This window comes from Artemia sp. Qi Xiang Cuo, chromosome 7 (genome assembly GCF_049724085.1).
Source record: "Artemia sp. Qi Xiang Cuo chromosome 7, ASM4972408v1, whole genome shotgun sequence".
Lineage (NCBI taxonomy): Eukaryota > Metazoa > Arthropoda > Branchiopoda > Anostraca > Artemiidae > Artemia > Artemia sp. Qi Xiang Cuo.
Genome location: NC_142800.1, coordinates 81,895,296 through 81,922,648, shown reverse-complemented (window position 1 = coordinate 81,922,648; position 27,353 = coordinate 81,895,296). Strand labels below are relative to the sequence as shown.

Genomic DNA, 27,353 nt, shown 5'->3' with positions numbered 1-27,353 from the left:
TGCCAGCCCTGCTTGATTTCTAATCAGGCAAATCGAAATACTAAACCACACGAGAAGAGAAAGCTCCAACTTTGCGGTTGACGCAATAAAGAATTGCCGCAAAATCAATTTGAAGTCGACCGAACGCCGCCCCCTCTGCCGGCGGCGGCGCGCTGGCGACACGCCAGCGGCGGTACGACACATCGACGGCGTTCGACCGGGCCTCTCGTCGGCGGCGTTCGACCGGGCCTCTCGTCGGCGGCGTTCGGTCGATCCGCCGGCGCGGCGCCGGGGTCTAGTTAGAGCATTGAAATTTTCGAGGCGTGTTGTTCAACTACTTCAACTACTACCAATGCTGCTACTTCTGCAACAACTACTGCTACGGCTACTAGTACTACTGATGTTAAGGGTATTAAAGTGAAACTTTCATTGGATTTTAGGGGGATATTGAATAAGCAAAAGGCAATATGCGCATATTACTACTACTGCAACTGGTACTGCTACTACTACTGCTACAGTTACCCCAACTGCTACTACAACTACTATTACGACGGCTCCTAATACTGAAACTAACCACTACTACTACTGAAGCTGAAGCTTTCAAGGTAAAATTAGGGTATTAAATTAAAACTTACATGGATTATTAAGGGTATGTTGAACTAAATTAAAAAAAAAAATACTATGTCGATCCAGGTTATCAAAAACCCATAATAGCTTTATCCCAGGAAAAGTGTATAGCATTAAGTTGAAACTTTTAGTACAAGAAAAGGGAGAGGTTGAACGAATCATAAGGAATATATGCATACTAAATACTACGACATTTGCTGCTACACTACTAACAAGGCTGAAAATATTAAGAAGAAATTTTCAAGAAATGTTGAGGTGGATGTTGAATTAAATCTAAACATACTACGTGTAGGCAGGCTGTATCAGCAAAGCGCGTATCAGCAATATTTCAAGAACAGTTTAGACCATTAAGTTAAAACTTTCAGGACAATTTGAGGAGGATATTGAACTAAATCGAAACATACTACGTGTAGGCACAATGTATCAGCACAGGCCGTATCAGCAATTTCTCAGGAACGGTTTAGAGCATTAAGTTTAAACTTTCAGAGCAATTTGAGGGGGTTGTTTAACAAATAAAACGGCATAATGTCCATTATACAATATAGTACTACTGCTACTAGTACTAATATTACAAAGATTAATTGCATAAAGGTGAAACTTTCAGGGACTGCTGAGGAGAATGTTGAACTAAATCAAGACAAACTACGTCGCGGTTGGCTATAAAAAAGGGTGCATCACAAAACTCTAAGAAATGGCTTAAAGTTTTAAACTGAAACTATTAGACCAAGGATGTTTTTGAGGAGGACACTCCCCAACAGCGTTCAGGGAAAGGGTTTTAAGTTACACCCAGGGGCAAATAAGAACGATGTTGGAACAATGTATTATTCATTATTTTTTTCCTTTAGACCAGGGCACTTTGTATCGAAGTTGTCGTAGAAACTTCAAAAAGGGCTCATTAAATTGGAAATTGGAGTGGCTTGTCCCCTTTTTAATAGTCGAAAGTGATCAGAAGGCAGCTAGCATCCCTTCCATGCCCACCATTTCCCAATACACATGCAATCAAAATTCTGAGATAGCCATTTTGTTCAGCGTAGTTGATTTCCAGATAGAAATTATATTTTTGAAGAGGAAACTCCCCCACAGCCCTCAGGGCAAGGGTTATAAGTTATGCCCTGGGGGGCATATAAGATTTTTATAGAAAACATTGTCGAAGGAACTACAAAAACGGCTCTTTTGATTGGAAATTCAAAGGACTAGTGCCCTGTTTAATAGTTGAAAGTGTTTGGAAGGCAACTAAAACCCCTTCCACGCCCATCATTTCCCAAAACACATCCAATCAAAACTTTGAGACAGCAATTTTGTTCAACGTAGTTGGAAGTCCTGGAAATTATACCTTTGAGCAGGACACTCCCCCACACTCTTCAGGGCAAGGGTTATAAGTTATGCCCTGCGGGCATACAAGGTTTTTATAGAAAGCGTTGTCACAGAAACTTTAAGAAAGGCTCATTCGATTGGAAATTCAAAGGGACAGTGTCCTTTTTAATAGTTGGAAGTGATTGGAGAGCAACTAACCCCCCTCTCACGCCAGCCTTTTCCCCAGACACATCCAATCAAAATTTTGAGATAGCCGTTTTGTTCAACGTAGTTGAAAGTTGTGGAAATTAGGTCTTTGCGGTTGACAACCCCACCCCCCATATTCCTCAGGGCAAGGGTTGTAAGTTATGCCCTGGGGGCATATAAGGTTTTTATAGGAAGTGTTGTCGTAGAAACTTCAAAAAAGGCTCATTTGATTGGAAGTTAAAAGCGCTAGTGCCATTTTTAATAGTCTGGAGTGATTGGAGGGCAACTAACCCACCTCTCAGGCCCACCATTTATCCAGACACATCCAATCAAAATTTTGAGATAGCCATTTTGTTCAACGTAGTTGAAGTCCTGGAAATTGGGTCTTTGAGGATGACAGCCCCTCCCCCTCAGAGCCCTCAGGCCAAGAGTTACAAGTTATGTCCTGGGCATGTCTCAAGTCATGTCTCAAGGGCAGGATGACACCCCCCCACAACCCTCATGGCAAGAGTTGTAAGTTATGCCCTGGGTGCATATAAGGGTTTTAAAGAAAGCGTCCACAAACACATACAATCAAAATTATGAGATAGCCATTTTTTTCAACGTAGTTGAAAGTTCTGGAAATTATGTTTTTGTGGATCACAACCCCCCCCCCTCCGAACCCACAGCCCTTAGGGCAAGGGTTGTAAGTTATGCCCTGGGGGCATATGAGGTTTTTATAGAAAGAGTTGTCCTAGAAGCTTCAAAAAGGGCTCATTTGATTTGAAATTGAAAGGAGTAGAGCCCTTTTTAATAGTCGAAAGTGATTGAAGAGCAACTAACCCCCCCCCCCCCTTCTCACGCCCACCATTTTCCCAAACACAACCAATCAAATGTTAACAATTCATTTTGTTCAACGTAGTTGAACGTTCTGGAAATTAGGTATTTAAGGATGACAACCCCCCCCCCTCCCCAAACCCTCAGGGCAACACTTGTAAGTTATGCCCTGGGGGCATATAAGGCTTTTATAGAAAGTTTTGTCGTAGAAACTTCAAAAGGGCTCATTTGATTGGAAATTGAAAGGGCTAATGCCTTTTCTAATAGTCGAAAGGGAATGAAGGGCAAATAACCTCCTCTTACACTCACCTTCTCCCCAAACACATCCTATCAAAATTTTGAGATAGCCGTTTTGTTTAACGTAGTTGAAAGTACTGGAAATTAGGTCTTTGAGGATGACGACCCCCTCACACCCCTCAGGGTAAGGGTTGTAAGTTAGGCCCTGGAGGCATATAAGGTGTTTATAGAAAGCGTTGTCGTAGCAACTCGAAAAAGGCTCATTCGACTGGAAATTGAAAGTGCTAGTGCCCTTTTTAATTGTCGAGAGTGATTGGAATGCTGGACATTTTTATAGTAAAGACCGATCTTGGTACAATGTATTATTATTTTTTGTTTGTTTGTTTGTTTAGACCAGGGTACTTCGTATCGAAGGAGTTTTCATAGAAACTTCGAAAAGGGCTCATTCGATTGAAAATAGAAAGGGCGATTGCCCTTTTTAATAGTTGAAAGTGATTGGAGGGCAACTAGTCCCCCTCCCATTCCCACCCTACCGTTTGCCCATTATGTTTAAAAACTAAATGTTGCCTTAGGATTAAATCAAAATGCACTGTGTTAATGCTAAATACCAATAAGGCATATCAGCAGTATCCCAAGGACGACTGAGGGTATTATGTTAAAACTTTCAGGGCTACTTCTACTCTTAAGATTTAATTAAATCAAAATAGCGTATATCCAAGCTATCAAAGAAAGTAAACAGATTTTTTTTTGCGAATGGTATCAAGTTTTCTATTTCAGGTCAACTAGAGGAAGCATGAATCTAAATTAAACACTACTATTTGTGTCCAGATTTTAAAACGGTGTATGTTGGTAAAAATTGCTGAAAATATTTCTCCAGCACACAAATATCAGGCCAAACTATAAAGTCTTAAAAAAACGTAAAGATTTACATTAGTATTTTCTTTCTGAAAAGACTATGTCAATACAAAACGAACAGAAATTAATTTAAAAAACCTTTTCCACAAAATAAAATTTTCAAAGAAAAGTAAAGAACTCCATTAAACAAAAAATGAGCAAAAATAAAATTAAATTATCTACCAAGCGTGAAACTACCACAAATCAGCATCGATAAATAAATGAAACCCAAAATGAACAGAAATTACAATAAATAACCGAGTCAAACTCAAAAGCTGCAGAAATTAACACGAGTAGGGCTCAAAACCCCTATGTCCTCCCAAGGCCAGAACATAATTTGCACATTACTAAATCCATCACGGTTGTCAATATAGCATAGACACAATGTCTAGAAACAGAAGAAGGTATTAAGTTTTATTTTTCACGGAAGGTTGGAGGGGTATAAAACTAAATCAAAAGGTACTATATGACTATAAAAGAAAAAAAACAAAAAACAATTTGAATATCCCAGTAACAGCTAAGAATGTTACGGTGGAACTTTCAAAGTGTGTTATTGGAAACGTTGAACTAGATCAAAAGACTTGTTGTCAGTCAAAGCTTGTTATATGGGCACATTTACGATATCGCTGGAACGAATAAAGGTATTTGAAGCTTTTAGGGCATGTTTAGGAGAAAGTTTAATTAAATATGAATGTTAAAAGGGTGTATCTGCAATGACTAAGGGCATTAAGGTGAAAGTTTTAGAGGAAGTTAGGGTGTATGTTGTACAAGATCAAAGCACACTAAATGCAAGTTGTCTTAAATGGCGCATTATCAATTTCTAAGAAACAGCTAAGGGTATTAAAGTTAACCTTTCAGGGCTGCTACAACCATGACTACTACTAATTTCACCTGCTTGTGACTACGACTGTGACAACTTGGAACTGTGAGTGCGACTACAGGCAGATTTGACTACAATAACTACTTGCATCTGCAGCAACTTATGAATGCGACTGCACCTACTTGCGACTGTGAATACTTGACAAAGTGACTGTAACTGTTTACAATCTCCACTACTTAGGACTGCTACCATGAGTACTTGGAAATGGCGACTGCGACTACATGTGACCGTGGCTACTTTCAGCTGCAACAGTGACTACTCAGAACTACAATAAACCATCATCAATGAATAAATAAAGCTCAAATGGACCAGAAATTACAATATATAGCCTAATTAAACTCAAAACGAGCAGAAACTACCACAAACAAGAGTGGGGCTAACGCCCCAGGTGTTTCCTAAAGATAAGAACTCAATTTACAATTTGCTGAAAGCAAATACATTTTAAACGTTTTCTCTTTTTTAGCTTTAATAAATCAATACTTTTTACTACTTTCAGGAACGAATAAATGTGCTGGTACAATTTTACTTTCTTTTTTTGATGCCATGAGAAAGGAGACTGGAAATGAATATCGTTTACACTAAAGTATGAATTATATTCTGGTCTTTAGAAGGCGAAGAGGCATTAGTCCTACTCCTCTATATGGTAGTTTCTACGTGTTTTGAGTTTGATTCGGTTATTTGTTGTAATTTTGTTCCTTGTGGGTTTTAATTTGTTTATTGATCGAGGTTTATTGGAGTTTAACACTTGAAAAATTAGCTAACTTTATTTCTGCTCAATTTTGGTTTAATGTGCCTCTTTACTTTTCTTTGAAAAACTTGTTTTGCGAAAATTTTTTTTACTAATCTAAAAAAAACCTCAATCAATAATAGCAAATTTAGTCTATCCTCAAAAAAGAGAGCAAAGAAACATAGACACAACAGTGCATCAGTACCTATATACCAGTTTCACTTTTAACCGATTTCATTTGTTGTATGTTCTCAATCGTTGCCAATATTCTTTATGATAGTGAACTCAGCTAAATTATTAAAACTTCTTCATAAGTCAAAAGAAGTCTTGGGAAAAATAAGAAAAAATGATGAGGGTACGGACACCTTCCAAATAAAACTGTTTGCCCTTAAGTTTCAAAGGGAATCCACATAAAGTAACTTTATATACGTACTATCCCTCTTGAGTCAACTGGAGCAGTTTCAAACATACCTAAGGATTTCCCACGTGGTAGAGCAATGGCTTCAACGGGTTCCGTTCGTCCTTCTCCGTGTTTCCCCAGGCCTGAACCCATGACATATCCCAGTTTTACCATGATTTTGGATCCGATTCCCAGCAAGAGAAACACACAATATATTATGCATACAAATATATAATATATACGCAAATACATAATAATATATATAATATATGCAAATACATAATATATGATATATGCATAATTTATGCAAATATAGCACTGCAGATCTAGAAATCAACGTCAAATAGTTTTGTGAAAAAAAAACTAAGCATAAAACAGGAGATAACCAGTAATTTAGTGTTCCTATTGGAATTATAATCGAGTTGGTGCGATTGGTGCGCTGGATCTAGGATCATTTGTCCGAGAGGGCGAGGGTTCAAGAATCTTAGTGTACCCAAATATTTGGTTTGGGACGGAGGTCAGTGGCGTGTCTCTGTAAGCTCAGCCAGAGTCAACCCAGCTCTAAATGGGTGCCTGGAGAAATCTTGGGAAAAGTAGACAGGAAGGTTGTGCGAAAGCATAGGGTAGCTGGTCTGACTCCCATCCTTCCATTGCACTTCCTGACTGAAGGACCTTGAGACGGAGATCAGCACCGCCGGTTCAAACCTTAAGGGTCTAGTGCCGCATCCTTTACCTACCTTTTCCTATAATCGGGTTGTTGTATTTTTAAGCCAGAGCGTCATTTGTACTTAAATAAAGGAAAGCAGAAATTAACTGCATGTCAGACTACTGAACTAGATTAGTTGTTTTAAATAAAAGGATATTAATTTATGGAAGTCCCGGTATTTTTAATTTTTCAATAATATAATGACTAAAGCATAACTACTTAAACAGATTGTGTTTTCAGTGAAGCACAAATGACAATCTGGCCTTTAGACGATTTATGAGGGCTCTCACACCATACTTGTTCGTGACATTTTCAGCAAGATTGACCTAATTATACAATTTAACTTCAGTTAAATTTAAGTTTGATTTTACTTTTACTATTTACTTTTCATTTAACAACTTTTTGGGGAAATGTTTTTTAAGCTAACTTCTGTTAGTTTTTAAATTGATAAATTTTAAATTTTAGGTAATTATTGTGTTTTTGTGTTATTTGGGACAAAACTTGAATGTTTCATAAAAAGTTCTATCAGCCATAGTTACGAGCAACCATCTTTATAATGTTATTTCTACCAAAAGAAAAAATCCAAGTGGGTTTGAAAAAATCCACCTTTTTAAAGAACGCATAAAATCAATTTTATTTTATTTCCACAGGCACCCAAGATGAAGCGTAGACCTCTTCTTCCACGACGAACCCTACCCGTTAACAGCTGGTAATTTGAATAACCTAAGGCCTTTATCCTAGGAACTGTAGAGGGTCCTGCTATCCTCGAAGACATATTTACTGAACTTATATCATGAACATATTTATTGTTTAATTTGAAAAAAGGGCTATCTGAGCATTTTGTGAGCTGTTTTTGGAGTGTTATGGGTGGTGGGTGTCCCAACAGGGGACATGTGGGGAGTAGTTCTCATGCAATCCCTGCAGATCATCAACACGACGCTAGAATTTTAACTTTCAATCGAATAGCCCCACTCTCAAGTTTCTACGACCTTCTCTTCTGTAAGAAGAAGTAATTAGAAAGGGGGGAAAAGAAGCAATACAGGGCTCTCTATTAGGTCGACTCTAGAGCTTTCTCTTTGATAAAGTACAAAATTTATGTTGTAAATGTGTGATTTTAAAGAGAAACGGTGAGGATGGTATTCGTGACATGTTATCTTACTCTCGAGACTTTTATCACTTTGGTTAGGTCTCATTCCACAAAGATTGAATGACAAGGCCATAAACACATAATGGGACCTAATAATGTAAGGCGTAAAGACGAAAAGGTCAGGAGAAATACTTTAAACTGTTATATTCACTTTTTATTGCTTTTGGATTTGCTTCTTTATTTATCTGTTAACAAGTCTCGGGATACCCGGTCGACCCTATAAAGTCTTTGGATATTTCCTTCGCCAACTACCATAAGAGTCGTTCATAAAAATTTTTTAATGAAAAATAACTTCGAGCGGAAAATCCTCAGGAAGAAATATATTACAGGCTGTCTTACAGAGGTTTATTTCAGAACTATAGGACAATCTACAGAATAAACGTCATCTTTGTCTGGGTGTAGCACCTCATAATGAGTCATAGGCAGTTAAATAACACAGCTCCAGTAAAGAACGATGTTGGCACAATGTAGTGTTTTTTTGTTTTTGTTTTTCAGACCTGGTCACTTCGTATCGAAGGAGGTATCGTAGAAACTTCGAAAAGGGCTCATTCGATTGGAAATTGGATTCTCTAGTGCCCTGTTTTTATACTCAAAAGAGATTGGAAGGCAACTAACCCCGTCCACGCTCATGATTTCCCAAAATACTTCCAATCAAAATTTTAAGATAGCCATTTTGTTAAACGTTGTTGATTTCCATATAATATTTTATAGGTAATTACTTGGCTAAAAAAAAAGGAGAGAGAGAGAGAGAAAAAGAAAAGGTCTGTCATCCTACTCCAGCAATTGAGATAAATGTGCATTTGAACAAGGTTTTAACCTTATTCATCTATCCAATTACCAAAGAAAAAACAGTATAACCGAACCGTTAACTAAATTGAAATGTTCAAATTCATGAAAAATATTCATTAATAAATGTAAGTTGTTATAAATTTACAAACAAAAGCACCTTAAATCTAGCAAAATATTTCCAAGTAGTAGCCTTTCATTAGGGCTCATCAGAAGAATACCACCTGCCTTAACGGGTTTCGACGCTTTACTTTCTTTACCCGGTACAGTGGAATGTCTACTATAAGATCTTTATGGTATCCCTATGTTAGGTAAAACTCGTGAAATACATGCATACTATTAAAAATATTCAAAAAATACACACAAAAGAAGATTGTTTCTATCTATAATGAAATCCCATGGGCCAATGAAATGCAAAATCACGTCTGGAACACTGAAAGACTAGTCAGGAAGTGAGTTATAAAAAAAGTTTTTATTGGTATCTGGAACAAATTATATATTTAAATAAGTTCTCTAATGTTTTAAGTAATTTCGTTTTTTTCCTTAATTCTTTATTCATTTTGCTTTATCTATTTTTTCCGCTTTACTTTAAATAGTTTTTTTTTCTTTTATACTGTATTATTAAGTTTAATTATATTAGAAACATTTTATTTAATAATATTATTAACTGTTTTGAATTTTCATAAATTAAATTACATTTTAAGTTTGGATAAAATTATTTAAATGTTTATTGTGTAGCAGTAGTTTGCTTATGTTTTTTTATATATATTTATAGAAGTTTGTTTATATTTTGATATATGGTTGTATTTTTTTTAGATATTTTTTGCGAATAACAAAATTGATAAATGTAGAGATGAAAAGAGGAGTGTCAAAAAGAGACAAAATTTGGAGATTCAGCCTGCAGTGGCGAAAAACAAAAAAACATTGAATGGGCTGTGCCTTGGTAACATAAATAATAGGGAGAAAAATAAAATGTTTGATGGGTTGTGCCTTTATAACATAAATAATAGGAGGGAAAAAGAGGCCACAGACCCATGGAGACTAAAACAAGATGGTTACAAAATAGAGATGACGCACCTTATTAGATGAGCGTGAATGTTGAGGCAGATTGGAAAACTTGGAAAGGACTCTGATATTAGTATTATCAAGTCAAACAGATATTTCGATCCTTTATGAGGGAGAGGAAGCCCTTGGGGAAAATACCCTGCCGGAAGTCGAGAAAGAGGTCCCTTTGCCTCAATGCACAATTGGCGGAAAAGTTGTGATCCCTTTACCAAGGTTGTACCTCTCTCCTCTGGATTCTCTGGGGGATCTTCTCTCCCAGTCACTTCACATTTCACCCAAAACTTTGTCCAGTAACCCTCTTCATAGTTGTTAATTCTTCATTGGAATTTACAATTAATACCGGAAAACCATATTCAGTATCTAAGTTTCATCTTCAATTAGCATCAACACCTATTCTTAATTTAATTATCCCAGGGGAGGGAACCCAGAAAAAAGGCGATTCATTGTTTGCTCAAAATTTTATTTCATTCCCAGTATTTTTATCCTTTTCACAGGCCTTTACATTGTCGGCTATAGGTTATTTGAAATTATGTCAAGGGGCAATTTACTTTTTTATTGAGATCTGGGGTTGTTTCCACAGATGGAAATTAAAAGGCTAGTGCAGCCAATTTTTCATGATGGCTGGCCTCATCATATGTGCCAGAAACTGATTCTTTTCTCCTCTCAAATGTAAATTCGTGAGAGCGAGAAAATTTTTTGTTTTGATTCTGCTGTGCACAATCATTGTCTACGAATCTTGGGGACTTCAACTTTCAAAACCTAATGAGGATGCTATAAGAGTTAGACCCTGGTGGTTCTACAGTAGAGACTTGTTGATGACGACGGATCCAGAGACAAGCGGTGAAAGTAGTAGCACAGACACTGGTGGACGAGAGAAGGCAAATGGATTATGTACAGTTGAAGATGTGTGTCTATGTTTGTAAGGGTGGACCAAGATAGTTCATGGGTGGTCATTTATCTTACGGGGTGAGGTGTTGGGGTTCCATCCCTGTCTCGTGTCTTTTCAGATAAATGACCAGTTTTCGTTCCAATTACATTTTCGTAGATTTGACTATAGTATAATTTTGAATTACAAGTTAAAAGTCTCGTTGATAAGCTCTATTGTTTTTGAACTAAGTAAACTTAGATATAAATTATATTTTGGACTTCCTGGGTTGGAGCCATTGAAAGGTAAATCTAAGAGAGTAGAATTGGGTTTGAATAGGGATTGAGACGATTGGCTTGGACAAGCGAAGGTCCACCCTTATGAAATGTTATGTAAAAAATATTATTTTGATTTAGTCTGCGTATAGACTCCATTTGGGGAGATATATTTTTGTGGTATTATCGTGACCGTTTGGAAGAATACACGTATGGTATTTTCTACAAAATGTGTACTGGTTTCCGTGACCCAGACAGAGTAGAAATAGAGTTACGAGATACCGTCATTATTTATTGACAGGGGGATTTGTTACCTCCAAGGAGAGAGTTAGAGATTTTCTAGCCGTAACCGAAGGCGGGTACATTTGGCTTTAGAAAGTGGCCATTTGACCACTCGATCGCGTTATCATACCCTGGGACAAGGTATACTTTATAGGGTAGTACCAAGCCCGATATTTGCAGAAACGGTGTGGTAGACACGGGCATCACATTATAATTTGGGCCCGGGGCTTTCCCATCTAATACGTGGTGACACCCTTATATTACCACACCAGTGGCGTTGTGGCCTACCGGTATAACACTGGTGGTTAAAATACGTGAACAACAATCTTATCAGATTTCTTATAATTTGAAATAAATTTTGATTTAGCTAAAATGCAAACTTCCTAATAAATTAATTTAGTTTCAGAGTTACATGTTTTATTTTTTTTTTCAATTCAGAATTCTTTTATTAAATTCTTTCCTTATAACTTATTTAAATATTTTATTAAGCTAGGCATTCCATTAGTATCAAATATACGACATAAATAGATTAAAAATGCATTTAAATCTAACTAATTCTTTCTATAATTTTTTCTCTGTCCTCTTGATCGGTTTTACGTTTAGTAGGGCAATTAAAGGAATGGTGCTCAGTTAAACTATTAATACAGTTAGCATCTACATTAGACATATCTCCGTATTTCGCAATTCGATCATTTAGACCAAAATAAGCGGTACCCAGAGCATGGATCCAATAATCTTATCGTCTTCGTAATTTATTATTTTTCTCTTCTTAGGTAAAGTTCTCTAGGTCCAAATTTTCTAAAAGGGTAATAGTTAGCTTAGATACCGAGCAAGTACCATTATTACAATGTTGAACTAGACAATTATTAGTTTCTTCCCAGGTGATTGTAGTTTTATGTCCCAAAAATCACTTATATATATTATTAATTGTTTTTCTGATATAGAAATTATGTTTCTCAGGAGGACACTCCCCCCGAAGCCCTCATGGCAAGTGTTGTAAGTTATTCCCTGGGGGGCACATTAGTTCTTTTTAGAAAAATTTGTCATAGAATCTTCAAAAATGGCCCATCCGATGGGAAATTTACAGGGCTAGTATCCTTTTTATTAGTCGAAAGTGAGTGGAGTGCAACTAAACCCCCCACTCACCCCCACCATTACCCCAAACAACTCCAATCAAATTGTTGAAATAGAAAAGTTGTTTGACGTAGATGAAAGATCCGGTAAGTATGTCTTTGAGGGTGACACTCCCCAACGGCTCTCAGGGCAAGTGTTGTAATTTATGCCCTGGAAGCAAAAATGGGTTTTATAGAAAGCGTTGTCCTACAAACTACAAAAAGGGCTCACGCAATTGAAAATTTAAAGGGCTACTGCCCTTTTCAATATTTGAAAGTAATTGGAGTGCAACTAACCCCCCTCTCACGCCCACCAATTCCCCAAACACTTGCAATCAAAATTTTTAGATATCCATTTTGTTCAACGTAGTTAAAAGTTCTGCAAATTAGGTCTTTGAGGATAATGACCCCCTCAGAGCCCTCAGGGCAAAGGTTGTAAGTTATACCCTGGGGGAATATAAGGTTTTTTTTATAGAAAGTGTTATCGTTGAGAATTCAAAAAAGCTAATTTGATTGTAAATTGAAAGGGTTAGTTCTCTTCTTAATAATCGAAAGCGATTGGATAGCAACTAACCGTCTTCTCACGCCCACCATTTTCCCAAACAAATCCAGTCAAAATTTTTAAATGTGCATTTTGTTCAACGTAGTTAAAATTTCTGGAAATAATGTCTTTGAGAATGACAAGCCACCCAAACCCTCTCAGGGCACAGTTTATAATTTATGCCTTAGGGCCATACCATTATCTTATAAAAAATATTTTCGTAGAACCTACAAAACGGGTTCATTCGATTGAAAATTAAAAAGGGCTAGTGGCCTTTTTAAGAATCAAAAGTGATTGGAGGGCAACTAAACCCCCTGTCATACCCATTATGTCCCCAAACATATCTAAGCACAATTCTGAGATATATCTGTTGTTCACCGTAGTTGAAAGGTCCAGAAACTATGTCTTTGAGGTTGACACACCTCCCACCGCCGTCCGGGCCCGGGTGGCAAGTTATGCCCTGTTGGAATATAATTTTTATATATAAAGCGTTTTCGTAAAAAATTCAAAAACGGCTCACGGTATATTAAATTTCTATGGCTAGTGCCCTTTTTATTTGTTTTAATTACTTGGGGGTACACTACCCCCCTCTCATTCCCACCCTGTACCCCCGCCCCTTCACACACAAGTGTGTGAAATAAATGTTGTTAACAGTAGTTAAAAGTCCAAACATTATGTCTTTTGGGATGACACTCCCCTCAGAGCATTTACGGTCAGAGTCGTAATTTATGCCCCGGGGTCATATAAGGTTCTTATTGAAAGCGTTGTCATAATTTTATTGGAAATTCAAAGGGCTAGTACCCTTTTTTCTAGTCGAATGTGATTGGTGGGAAACTAACCCCCCTCTCACGCCAACTATTTTCCCAAACACATCCCCTCCAAATTTTGAGATGGTCATTTTGTTCAACGTAGTTGAAATTTCTGGATATTAGGTCTTTGTGGATGACAAACCTCCCTCCCCCTCCCACAACCTTCTAGGCACGGGTTGCAGTTTATTCCCTGGGGGCATATAAGGTTTTTTTTTATAGAAAATTTTTTCGTAGAAAATACAAAAAGAGATCATTTAATTTAAAACTGACAAGTCTTGTGCCGTTTTTAATATGCTAGTCAAAACTGATTGGAGGGCAACTAAACCCCCCGGTCACACCGATCAATTACCCAAAAACATCCAATCTAAATTTTGAGATAGCCATTTTTTCAACGGAGTTGAGAGTTCTTGATATTATGGCTTTCAGGATGATAAACCCCCCACACTCCTCAGGGCAAGCATTCTAAGGCTTTTATAGAGAGCGTGGTCACAGAGACTTCGTCATAGAAAAGGCTCATTCATTTTGAAACCGAAAGGGCTAGTACCCTTTTTAATGGTCAAGTTATTGGAGTAAAACTAACACCCCTCCAACAGCCACCATTTCCCCACACACATCCAATAAAAATTTCGAAATAGCCAATTCATTCGACGTAGTTGAAAAGTCTGGAAATTACGTCTTTGAGTATGACACTCTACCCACAGCTCTCACCACAAGGTTTGTAAGTTATGACCTGGGGGCATGTAAGGTTTTTTATTGAAAGTATTGTCGTGAAAACTTCAAAATAGTCTCATTCAACAGGAAATTGAAAGGGCTAGTGCCCTTTTTAATAGTCGAAAGACCTAGCCGCCTTAGGCCAACGCAGCTACGCACGCTGCTCCTCCATCCAAATCTATTCAAAGCCTCTTTTTTTACGCCCGCCCATGAGTTCCCATATCGTTTAAATATTTATTTATGACGTTCCCAACCCAGACGAGGACGATCTGCTCTCCGTTTAGCCCTAGACGGTTGGCCAAAAAGAATAATCTTAGGCAATCTGTGATTCTTCATTCACACAACGTGCCTTAGCCACTTCAACCTTTTTTTCATTATAGCCCTAGAGAGCGGTATTGAACCGCATTTGTCGTATAGCATATTGTTCGAAATACGGTCAGTCAGATGGGTATCCAGAACAGTCTTTAAGCAATTTCTCTGGAAAACATCTAGCAAATCTTCATCCGTTTTTCGGAGCGCCCTTGCTTCAGAGCCATATTTGACCGCTGTCATCACTGTAGCTTCTAATATTCTAATCTTGGTTTCCAGATTTATCTTCCTATTCTTCCAAACTTTTTTTAACTGTGAAAAAACACCCTGAACATTGACTATTCTACTTTTTACATCGTCACTGCTCCCACCATCTTTACTAATAATAATACCAAGGCAAGTGAAGCTGTCCACCTGATCAATCTTTTTATTACCCAACTTCACCTTTTCATCTTCACTTATTCCTAGCCTTAGTGACTTAGTCTTTTTAACATTAATTTTCAAACCTATTCTAGCACCCTGAACTCACAAAATCCAATTGAAATTTTGAGATAGCCATATATTTATATCTATCACAAGAGTTTTAAAAAACCTCTTTTCCAAACAATCCAAGAGATAAAGATCTTGGTAGTTTTTTTCAGAGGTTTCGGCAGTTTCTTTTTCTCGTTAAGATTAGTCGAATATTACATGTAAATTGCACAAGCAAGTCAGAAACTAGTAGTCAACTTACCAGTTGTCTACTGTAGCCACTAATCCTCTCCTGTATTTTTATCAATCATATTTACTCAAGTTCAATCAATATATATATATATATATATATATATATATATATATATATATATATATATATATATATATATATATATATATATATATATATATATATATATATATATATAGAGAGAGAGAGAGAGAGAGAGAGAGAGAGAGAGAGAGAGAGAGAGAGAGAGAGAGAGAGAGAGAGAGAGAGAGAGTGAAAAGCATTGGGTATCTTCCGCTAAGTTTTCCAGAGTCCAAGTTTTCCAATATGAAGTAACTGTAAGGGGAATGTTTATTTTCTAATATAATTTAAATAAAACATTTTACAGTCAGCACAACTAAAATAAAACATTCCTATGTTCGAACTTTTTTAATAGTCGAAAGTGACTACGCCTCTCTCACGCCCACCATTTCCCCAAACACATCCAATAAAAATTTTAAGATAGACATTTTGTTCAACGTTACTGAAAGTTCTGGAAATTAGGTCTTTGCCAGCGTTGTCGAAGAAACTTCAAAAAGGACTCCTTCAAATGGGAATTGAACGGGCCGATGCCCTTATTAATAGTCAAAAGCGATCGGTAGCCGAATGCCCCCCCATGCCCATTATTTCCCCAAACACATCCAATTAAAATTTTGAGATAGCCAATTCATTCAACATGGTTGAAAAGCCTGGAAATTATGTCCTTGAGTATGACAATCCCCCCATATCCCTCAGCCCAAGGGCTGTAAGTTATGCCCTGAGGGCATATAAGGTTTCTTATAGAAAGCATTGTCGTAGAAACCTCGAAAAAGGCTCATTCGATTGGAAATTGACAGGGCTAGTGCCCTTTTTAGTAGTCGAACGTGATTGGAGGACAACTAACCCCCCGCTCACGCCCACCATTTCCCCAAACATATCCAATTAAAATTTTAAAATAACCATATATTTATCGCTATCTCAAGAGGTTTAAAAAACCTCTTTTCCAAACAATCCAAGAGATAAAGATCTTGGTACTTTTTTTCAGAGGTTTCGGCAGTTTATTTTTCTCGTTAAGATTAGTCGAATATTACATGTAAATTGCACAAGCAAGTCAGAAACTAGTAGCCAACTTACCAGTTGTCTACTGTAGCCACTAATCCTCTCCTGTATTTTTATCAATCATATTTACTCAAATATATATATATATATATATATATATATATATATATATATATATATATATATATATATATATATATATATATATATATATATATATATATATATATATATATATATATATATATATATAGGGGAGACCCACCCACGTTCATCACTTTTTTAGAAAATAATTTTTTTCTACTATGCTTGTCAACCTACAGTAAACTTTTTCCCACCAAAATGTACCTACACATTCAGGACATCAAGCAAAATTTTGATATTTTTTTTAGCCTATCAGTTATAGCCATAATTCAAAGAACAATGACCTTGGTCAGATATGGCGAACCTGTACGACCCCCGTACAGCTTCGGCATCCCCCGGTTCTGGTTCGCCAAGCATTTAAAACCACTTTTAAAAAAATCAGAAGAGCCATTCTCATTTAAGAATATGTTTAATACTCATCAGTTATTGGTATAAGAATATTTAATACAGGTAACTCGTATCACATTTGTCTGATTATTTTATTTTGTATGCGAAAAGATCGACACCAAATGTCAGCTTTTCTGATTGCCTTTTAGTTCCTCCGCATGAGACGGGTTGATCAAGTTTAATTTCCACTGATTGTCTCTCTACAAAAGCCTGTTCTTCTGTATAAACAAACTTGTTTGGTTCAACCTTTTTGAGAAATTTGACATCAAGATCATCACCATTGATTTCTAGCACTGACGCAACATAGTATGTTTTCCCGCTTCTTTTCCCATCGATTCCAGTGAGAATGAAATCACCGACTGTAATCTCTCCAGATATTTCAGTTTCAGCCTTGACATCGCCAACATTCAGACTCTCGTCACTGCAACAATCAGAATCAACTACACAAAATCTTCAGAGCTGCTTTTATACTCAAATACTTCACAAAAAAGCTTCCTTTTTAGAAATTTATATGGCTTCGCAACTGTCTTGCTTAGTTTCTTCATTTCTAGCACTTTGTGTTTCTTATTTTTCTTTTCCACCTCTTGCTGAATTCTTTCTTTTACTGGTGTATCTGTTAGGATTTCTGTTTTCTTTCTATTTGCAGTTCTTCTTTTCTGCTTCCTGGGGATCCTTTCGGCAATGGGAAAAGATCTATAATTTCTGAATAGCTATCGTTAACAGAACCAGACATTGTAGCAGGCAGCTGTTCTGGACTCGAATTTCTCAGGGGTGGTTCACTTGCACATGGTGCTTCTGAATATCGCGCAGAGTTACCTTCTGAGCTGAAAGGGACCAGTGGCGGTACTTCTGGTCTATCGGAAACGGATGAACTTAGGTATTCGTAGTCTTGAAAAATTTCTGGGTTGAATCGATGAATTCCTGTGCAGCGGAACCCGCTGATTATACTTTCTTGAGTAACAGCCTAGAAGTAAGATTAGCCAAGAATTTCTGTAATATCAGCAATGGCTATGGTTTTGCATTTGTTTCTGCTCATAAAAACTGCGGCTTCTCGATTGTAGTATGCCTTAATCGGAAACATAACAGAGCGATCCAGAGACTGCAGTTTATGAGTCGTATGTGGGGGCACGGTTAAAATATTAACACCGTTCTCCTTAGCCAGCTCAAGCAGATCGCTAGAATATCTGGTAATATGATTGTCCAAAATAAGAAGAACTGGTTTTGATTTTGTTGGTTTTACTTGACTAATAAAGTGGTTCAGCCAAATGACAAAGAGCTCGGTCGTCATCCATCCAGAAGCTTTTTCATTTCCGAATCCAATGGTCCCTGGTGGAGCTCCCTTTAGTAGGATATCAGGGCAGGTTTTTCTGGGAAAAATCATCATTGGAGGAACTGTATTTCCAATAGCGCTAACACAGATACAAAGCGTGATATTCTGCCCTCTTTCGCCAGACGTTACCTTTCCGACTTGGCTTTAGCCCTTCTCAGCAATGAGAGTGTCTGGCTTGTGGACAGTCGATAATTCTGTCTCATTGACGTTCCAAACATTGTCTGGGCTAAAGCAGTGACGATCGTATATAGTCCGAAGATTGTTAAAGAACTGCTGAACTGTAAAGCGGTTGAAGGCGGTAGCCCTTCCCAGACTGGTAGCTTCTGCCTGTCGGATTGTAAGCTCGGGGTGTCGCTGCATAAACCCCCGATACCAATCCTCTCCCACAGCTTGATTATTCTCACCACAAGTCCATGAATCTGGAATTTTAAGCTCCTTCGACATGGCGTATTTGTAACAAAGTTGACGGAGCTCGAGTCGTGATAGTTCATAATGCATATGGCATATTATTTCCAGGTACTTGCCAAGAGCCCGTTCTTGCTCGTCGGTAAAAATTTTATGAGTGGCGTATCATGGTGAAAAAAAAAGAGAGAGACAAACCTCTAAACTCCAACCCCTTCGTATTTATTCTTTTAAAATAATCTTGTAAGGTTGCGCGAGGAATCTGGTCTTTTATCTAAGATGTTGCCGTTGAAACTTGCGTCTCAATGACTTCTAGCACAGCTTCACGAAGAAGTTCTGGTTCAGTCGTACCTTTTTTCCTTTTTGTAGCAGGCTTTAGCGTTCGCATGATGTCTGAAAACAAAAGAAAATATACTATTAATAAAATACAGAATAGGGCACCAATATGCTTGATGTAACATTGAAGACTATTGCAGAAGAAGTTTACCCTACATATCCAGTCTTAAATTTTTCAATGTTTTCAGCCTTGTCTTTTGTCATGATGTATAACCTACTTATTTTGGCAATGAAACAACAATGACTACTTCAATCTTTTAGAATATGTTAGTTGGATTGCCCAGTTTGTTTTTATCAGAAATATGATGTGTTCTGAACTTGAAAGATCAAATAAAATTTCAAGAGGTCTTTTTTACGTAGTAACCTCAAGGTAATACGTTTCGTCTCAATATTCTTTGTCGAATGTTACATCAACATAACAAACTCTTAAATTTCGAATCAATGTCGCAACTTCTGGGCATGCAAATCGACTCGATCCAATTGTTTTTATCGTATTATTATTGCCAGTAACAACTCTTCATTTAGATGGGCTAGTAAAATACAGAATATTACTAGTAAAATTCACAATATTTCTGAAAATTACAGAACTAGTAAAATACAGAATAGTACAACAACACATAACAAAATACTGCTATGAAAGCAAAATGAAAGCTCACCGGCCCAGGTTCGCCAGCCCTGGTTCGTCATACCATAGGCTGGCGAACCTGAGCAGGATATTTGTGGTAAACGTGGGCAAAGGGTCATCTACATGAAGTTTTGATCTAATCTGTAATTCTTGATAGATGGTGCCAAATGCTTTTGAGGAGAGTGGTAGCATAAACTGAGAGATATATTAGGTAACAGACAATTACCAAATCTTTTAAAATAGCTCTTGAATAGCTTTTTTTTCTAAGACATAAAATATAGCGTTCTGCAGGGAAAAAATATACCACTTATTAAAAAAATTTACTTACAACTGAAGGCAAATTCTCTGCACTAATAAAGTATCGCTAGTAGATGGCTCTTCCATTGGCAAAGTTTCCTGGGTTTTGAACGCTATGTGTTCGAGTAATTTTGAAATGACGAACCTGGGCCGTGCTGAAGGTGAGCTGGTCTCCCCTATATATATATATATATATATATATATATATATACATATATATATATATATATATATATATATATATATATATATATATATATGTATATATGATATATATATATATATGTGTATATATATATATATATATATATATATATAGTCGAAAGTTAATGGAAGCCAACTAACACCCCTTCCACGCCCACCATTTCCCGAAACACATCCAATCAAAATTTTCATATAGCCATTTTGTTCAACGAAGTCGATTTCCTGAGAAAAATTATGTTTTTGAGGAGGCCACTCCCCCACAGCCCTCAGGGCAAGGGTTGTAAGTTATGCCCTGGGGGCATATAAGGTTTTTATAGAAGCGTTATCGAAGAAACTTCAAAAAAGTTTCATTCGATTGGAAATTGAGAGGGCTATTGCCCTTTTTAATAGTTGAAAGTGATTGGAGGGCAACTAACCCCCCTCTCACGCCCACCTTTTCGCCAAACATGTTCAATCAAAATTCTAAGATAGCTATTTTGTTCGCTTTCTGTAATAAGGTTTTTACAGAAAGTGTTGTCGTAGAAACTTCAAAATAGGCTCATTCGACTGGAAATTCAAAGAGCTAGTGCCCTTTTTAATAGTCGAAAGTGAATGTAGGGTAACTAACCTTCCTCTCATGCCCACCTTTTCCCAAAACACATCCAATCAAAATTTTAAGATAGCCATTTTGTTCAACATAGTTGAAAGTTCTGGAAATTAGGTCCATGAGGATGACAATCAAAATTCTAAGATAGCTATTTTGTTCGCTTTCTGTAATAAGGTTTTTACAGAAAGCGTTGTCGTAGAAACTTCAAAATAGGCTCATTCGACTGGAAATTCAAAGAGCTAGTGCCCTTTTTAATAGTCGAAAGTGAATGTAGGGTAACTAACCTTCCTCTCATGCCCACCTTTTCCCAAAACACATCCAATCAAAATTTTAAGATAGCCATTTTGTTCAACGTAGTTGAAAGTTCTGGAAATTAGGTCCATGAGGATGACAACCCCCCCCCCCACAGCTCTCAGGGCAAGGGTTGTAAGTTATACCCTTGGGGCATATAAGGTTCTTATAGAACGGGTTGTCGTAGAAACTTCAAAAAGGGCTCATTCGATTGGAAATTGAAATGGGTAGTGCCTTTTTTAATAGTCGAAAATGATTGGAAGGCAATAAAAACCCCTTCACGCCCACCATTTCCCCATACTCATCAAATAAAAATTTTGAGATAGCCTTTTTTTTCCACGCGGTTGAAAGTTCAGGAAATTATACTTTTGAGCAGGACACTCCCCCTACAGTCTTCAGGGCAAGGGTTACAAGTTTTGCCTTGGGGGCACATAAGTTTTTATTAAAATCTTTGTCGTAGAAAATTGAAAAAGAACTCATTCGATTGGAAATTCAAAGGTCTAGTGCCCTTTATAATAGTCGATAGTGATTTGAGGGCAACCAAACCCCGTCTCACGCCCACCTTTTCCCCAAACACATCCAACCAAAATTTTAAGATAGCCATTTTGTTCAACGTAGTTCAAAGTTCTGGAAATTATGTCTTTGAGGATGACAATCCCCCCCCCACAGCTCTCAAGGTAAGGGTAGTAAGTAATGCCCTTGGGGCATATTAGGTTTTTATAGAACGCGTTGTCGTAGAAACTTCAAAAGGGCTCATTAGTTTGAAAACTGAAATGGCTTGTGCCCTTTTTAATAGTCGAAAATATCTGGAATACGACTAACACCCTTTCCACGCCTACCATTTCCCCAAAAATATCAAATCAAAATTTTGAGATAACGATTTTGTTCCATGGTGTTGAAAGCTTTGGAAATTATGCTTTTGATCAGGACACTCCCCCCACAGTCTTCAGGGCAAGGATTATAAGTTATGCCCTGGGGGCAGATAAGTTTTTATTAAAATCTTTGTCGTAGAAACTTGAAAAAGGCCTCATTCGATTGGAAATTCAAAGATCTACTGCCCTTTTTAATAGTCAAAAGTGGTTTGAGGGCAACTAACCCCCCTCTCACGGCCACCTTTTCCCCAAACACATCCAATCAAAATTTTAAGATAGCCATTTTGTTCAACGTAGTTCAAAGTTCAGGAAATTAGGTCTTTGAGGATGACAACCCCCCCCCCCTCCCCATAGCTCTCAAGGCAAGGGTAGTAAGTAATGCCCTTGGGGCATATTAGGTTTTTATAGAACACGTTGTCGTAGAAACTTCAAAAAGGACCCATTCGATTGGAAATTGAATTGGCTAGTGTCCTTTTTAATAGTTGATAGTGATTGGAAGGCAACTAACACCCCTTCCACGCCCACCATTTCCCCAAAAACATCCAATCAAAATTTTGAGATAGCCATTTTGTTCCACGCTGTTTAAAGTTCAGGAAATTATACCTTTCATTAGAACACTCCCCTACAGTCTTCAGGGCAAGAGTTATAAGTTATGCCCAGGGGGCAAATAAGTTTTTCTTGAAATCTTTGTCATAGAAACTTGAAAAAGGGCTCATTCTATTGCAAATTCATAGGGCTAGTTCCCTTTTTAATAGTCTCAAAAGTCATTTGAGGGCAACTAACCCCCCCACTCACGCCCACCTTTTCCCCAAATACATCGAATCAAAATTTTTAGATAGCCATTTTATTAAACATAGTTTAAAGTTTTGGAAATTAGGTCTTTAAGGATGATAACCCTCTCCACCCCTACAACGCTAAGGGCAAGGGTCGTAAGTTATGCCCTGGGGGCATATAAAATTTTTATAGAAACCGATGTTGTAGAAACTTCAAAAAGGGTTCATTCAATTTGAAATTGAAAGGGTTAGTGCCCTTTTCATAGTTGAAAGTGATTGAAGGGCAACTACCCCCCCCCTCTCACGCCCACTATTTCCCCAAACACATCCAATCAAAATTTTGAGATATCCATATTGTTCAACGTAGTCGAAAGTTCTGGAAATTAGGTCTTTTAGGATGATAATGCCATGAGAGCCCTCAGTGCAAGGGTTGTGAGTTATGCCCTGGGTGCATATAAGGTTTATATAGAAAGTTGTTGTAGAAATTTCCAAAAGGGCTCATTTGATTGGAAATTGCAATTGCCCTTTTTAATAGTCGAAAGTTAGTGCAGAATAATTAACCCCCCTCTCACGCCCAATATTTCCACAAACACATTCAATCAAAGTTTAGAGATAACCACTTTGTTCAACGCAGTTAATAGTTCTTAAAGTCATGTTTGTGAGGTTGAAAAACCCCCAGAGCTCTCAGGGGAAAGTTTGTAAGCTATGTCCTGGGGCATATAATGCTTTTATAGATGGAGTTTTCGTAGAAACTTCAAAAGGGGCTCACTCAACTGGAAATTAAGAGGATTATTTTACTTGTTAAGTCTTGAGACTAATTGGGGGGTAACTAACCCCCCTCTCACGCCCACCTTTTCGCCAAACATGTTCAATCAAAATTCTAAGATAGCTATTTTGTTCGCTTTCTGTAATAAGGTTTTTACAGAAAGTGTTGTCGTAGAAACTTCAAAATAGGCTCATTCGACTGGAAATTCAAAGAGCTAGTGCCCTTTGTAATAGTCGAAAGTGAATGGAGGGTAACTAACCTCCCTCTGATGCCCACCTTTTCCAAAAACACATCCAATCAAAATTTAGAGATAGCAATTTTGTTCAACATAGTTGAAAGTTCTGGAAATTAGTTCCCTGAGGATGACAACCCCCCCCCCCCACAGCTCTCAGGGCAAGGGTTGTCAGTTATACCCTTGGGGCATATAAGATTTTTATAGAACGGGTTGTCGTAGAAACTTCAAAAAGGGCTCCTTCGATTGGAAATTGAAATGGGTAGTGCCTTTTTTAATAGTCGAAAATGATTGGAAGGCAATAAAAACCCCTTCACGCCCACCATTTCCCCATACTCCTCCAATAAAAATTTTGAGATAGCCTTTTTGTTCCACGCAGTTGAAAGTTCAGGAAATTATACCTTTGAGCAGGACACTCCCCCTACAGTCTTCAGGGCAAGGGTTACAAGTTTTGCCTTGGGGGCACATAAGTTTTTATTAAAAGCTTTGTTTTAGAAAATTGAAAAAGGCCTCATTCGATTGGAAATTCAAAGGTCTAGTGCCCTTTTTAATAGTCGATAGTGATTTGAGGGCAACCAAACCCCCTCTCACGCCCACCTTTTCCCCAAACACATCCAACCAAAATTTTAAGATAGCCATTTTGTTCAACTTAGTTCAAAGTTCTGGAAATTATGTCTTTGAGGCGGGCAAGCCCCCCCCCCCCAGCTCTCAAGGTAAGGGTAGTAAGTAATGCCCTTGGGGCATATTAGGTTTTTATAGAACGCGTTGTCGTAGAAGCTTCAAAAAGGGCTCATTCGATTGGAAATTGAAATGGTTAGTGCCCCTTTTAATAGTCGAAAGTGATTGGAAGGCAACTAACACCCCTTCCTCGCCCACTATTTCCCCAAAAACATCCAATCAAAATTTTGAGATAGCCATTTTGTTCCAACCTGTGTAAAGTTCAGGAAATTATACCTTTGAGCAGGACACTCCCCCTACAATCAAAGTTTAGAGACAACCATTTTGTTCACAATAGTTGAAAGTTCTGAAAATTATGTATTTAAGGATGAAAAACCCCCAGAGCCCCCAGGGCAAAGGTTATAAGTTATGCCCTGGGGGCATATAAGGTTCTTATAGATAGCGTTGTCGTAGAAACTTCAAAAGGGGCTCATTCAATTGGAAGATGAGAGGGCTAGTTCCCTTTTTAATAGTTGAAAGTGATTGGAGGGTAACTAAACCCCCTTTCATGCCCACCATTCTCCCAAACACATCCAATCAAAATTTTCAGATAGCCATTTTGTTCAACGTTGCGAAGTTCTAGAAATTAGGTCTTTGAGGATAACAACCCCCCCCCCCTCCAGCCCTCCGGGCAAGGGTTGTAAGTTATGCCCTGGGGGCATATAAGTTTTCTAATGAAAGCGTTGTCGTAGAAACTTCAAAAGGGCTTATTTGATCGGATATTGAAAGGGCTAGTGCCTTTTTTATTAGTTGAAAGTGATTGGAGAGCGACTAACGCCCCTCTCACGGCCACCATTTTCCCTGACACAGCCAATAAAAATTTTGAGATAGCCGTTTTGTTTAGCGCAATTGACAGTTCTTGAAATTAGGTCTTAAAGAATGACAACCACCTTCACAACCCTTAAGGTAAGGGTTGTAATTTATGCCCTGGGGGCGTAAAAGGTATTTATAGAAAGAGTTATCGTAAAAACTAAATGTTGCCTCAAAATGTAATCAAACCAAATCAAAATAGCGTAAGTGTATCCAAGCTATCAAAGACATTAAACAGATTTTTTTTTTAATAGCAGGCCAAACTATAAATTCTTAAAAAAACAAAAAGATTTAAAGTATTATTTTATTCTTCCCTGAAAAGACTATGTCAATGTGAAACAAACGGAAATTAATGAAAAAAAACTTTTTCCAGAAAATAAGTTTTTCAAAGAAAAGTAAAGAACTCCATTAAACAAAAAATGAGCAAAAATAAACTCAAATAATATACCAAGCGTGAAGCTACCACAAATAAGCATTGATTAATAAATGAAACCAAAACAAACAGAAATTACAATAAATAATCGAGTCAAACTCAAAACGAGCAGAAATTAACATAAGTTGGGCTCAAAACCTCTATGCCTTCCCAAGGCCAGAACATAATTTGTACTTTACTGAAAAAAATACAAATGAATGTGCATTGTAAGTTTAATATACATATACTGATATTTAGTAATCGAAATGTTAATCGAATGTTAACATAATTTGATTTATTAAAGTTAAAAAAGTAAAAACATTTATATTTTTTCAGTAAAGTAGGCTACATATTATGTTCTAGCCTTGGCAAGGCATAGGGGTTATGAGCCCTACTCATGTTACTTTCTGCTCATTTTGAGTTTGACTCGGTTATTTATTGTAATTTCGGTTAGTTTTCGGTTTCATTTATTAATCGATGCTGATTTGAGGTAGTTTCACGCTTGGTAGATTATTTGATTTTAGTTTTGCTCATTTTTGGTTTAATGAAGTTCTTTACTTTTCTTTGAAAAACTAATTTCGTTGAAAAAAATTGTTTTAATTAATCACCCATCAATGGGGTACTCCTGCACACCTCTTTTTGGGGTTGTGGCAAACATGTAACAATCCACTGATACATGCTAGAGAAGAATTGTTCTTTATTAAATAAGGAAAAAAAAAATCGAAAACCCTCACTAGAAAATTCAGTAATTAGGGAATTATGAGTTTACTGAAAGTTCTAACAGTGTCTATAAGTTCTAAAAGCTCTACAGAGTCATTTCCTCTTTACTGAAAACAAAACAGAATGTTCGAACGTTACTAACTGGTGCTTGCAGATTTTAAGTTCAAATTTAATAGTATGAAATATAACTTACCACGACGCAGGAATTGTAAGATCTGATATCTTTTGTAGATCCTCAACGCTATCCAAATGAGGGAAAACTTTTCGGGCATGCTCATAATAGTAAGGAAATAAACTGTGAACATGATCCGCCTCCGCCAAGATGTCACTAATAACAATATGTAATTCGGTTGGCATTGCATTACCATCGATACAGAAGCGTCGAAAACTTAGAAAGGCTTGATGGAATAAGTGAGCTGAAACACAGGGAAGAGACAAATGATAACCTCAATAGATCCTCCTTGAGCCCTGCTAAATACTGAGCCCTGTTGCACTGCTAAACACTCCTCGAACCCAAATAATTGTTTTGCATAATTAAATGACTGAAATTGCAACTTCTCTGTGATGCGATCTCTTTTACTACTTAAAGAGCCCTTGAACTTCAAAATACCTTGCAAATGATCCCTCCTCACGATACTCAACGATGATATATGTCTTATAGTGCAAATAATTTTCAATAAAAACTCTTGTGTTTTCGGAGATAGAAATTTGAAACCTGTGTTCTAGATTTCTCAGATTTACTGAATTGGATGGAGTAGCTTTAACTAAGATTGCCCTTTTTGGAGGAGTTTTTCCTGTCTCTCAAAATTATACAAATTCTCTTATCCTGATAACTTTTGGCTGGTTCTCCGAAAATTAATAAATTTTACATTTTTTGAAATCGCCATTAAAATTTAATTTGTTTTGTAACTATATTGGCACCAGAGTCCCTTATTATTCTTAAAGTTCAGCTTACCATTGGAACAGGTTGCTCTTTTCTTACAGATTGTAATTTAAGATGAAGG

At 37.2% G+C, this 27,353-nt stretch overlaps 1 protein-coding gene and 1 pseudogene across 1 annotated transcript in view; both read right to left on the bottom strand.

The window, feature by feature from the left end:
- The window catches only part of LOC148950760 (ATP-dependent RNA helicase SUV3 homolog, mitochondrial-like), a 76,785-nt gene extending 50,065 nt beyond the window's left edge, over nt 1–26,720 (bottom strand). Inside the window, exon 1 of the mRNA XM_089091740.1 lies at nt 26,543–26,720. Coding sequence (XP_088947866.1) covers nt 26,543–26,706 — 164 coding nt within the window. The 5' untranslated portion in view covers nt 26,707–26,720. The remainder of the gene's footprint in view (nt 1–26,542) is intronic.
- On the bottom strand, nt 17,953–18,804 carry LOC148950761 (uncharacterized; annotated as a pseudogene).
- Nucleotides 26,721–27,353: the final 633 nt, after the last annotated feature.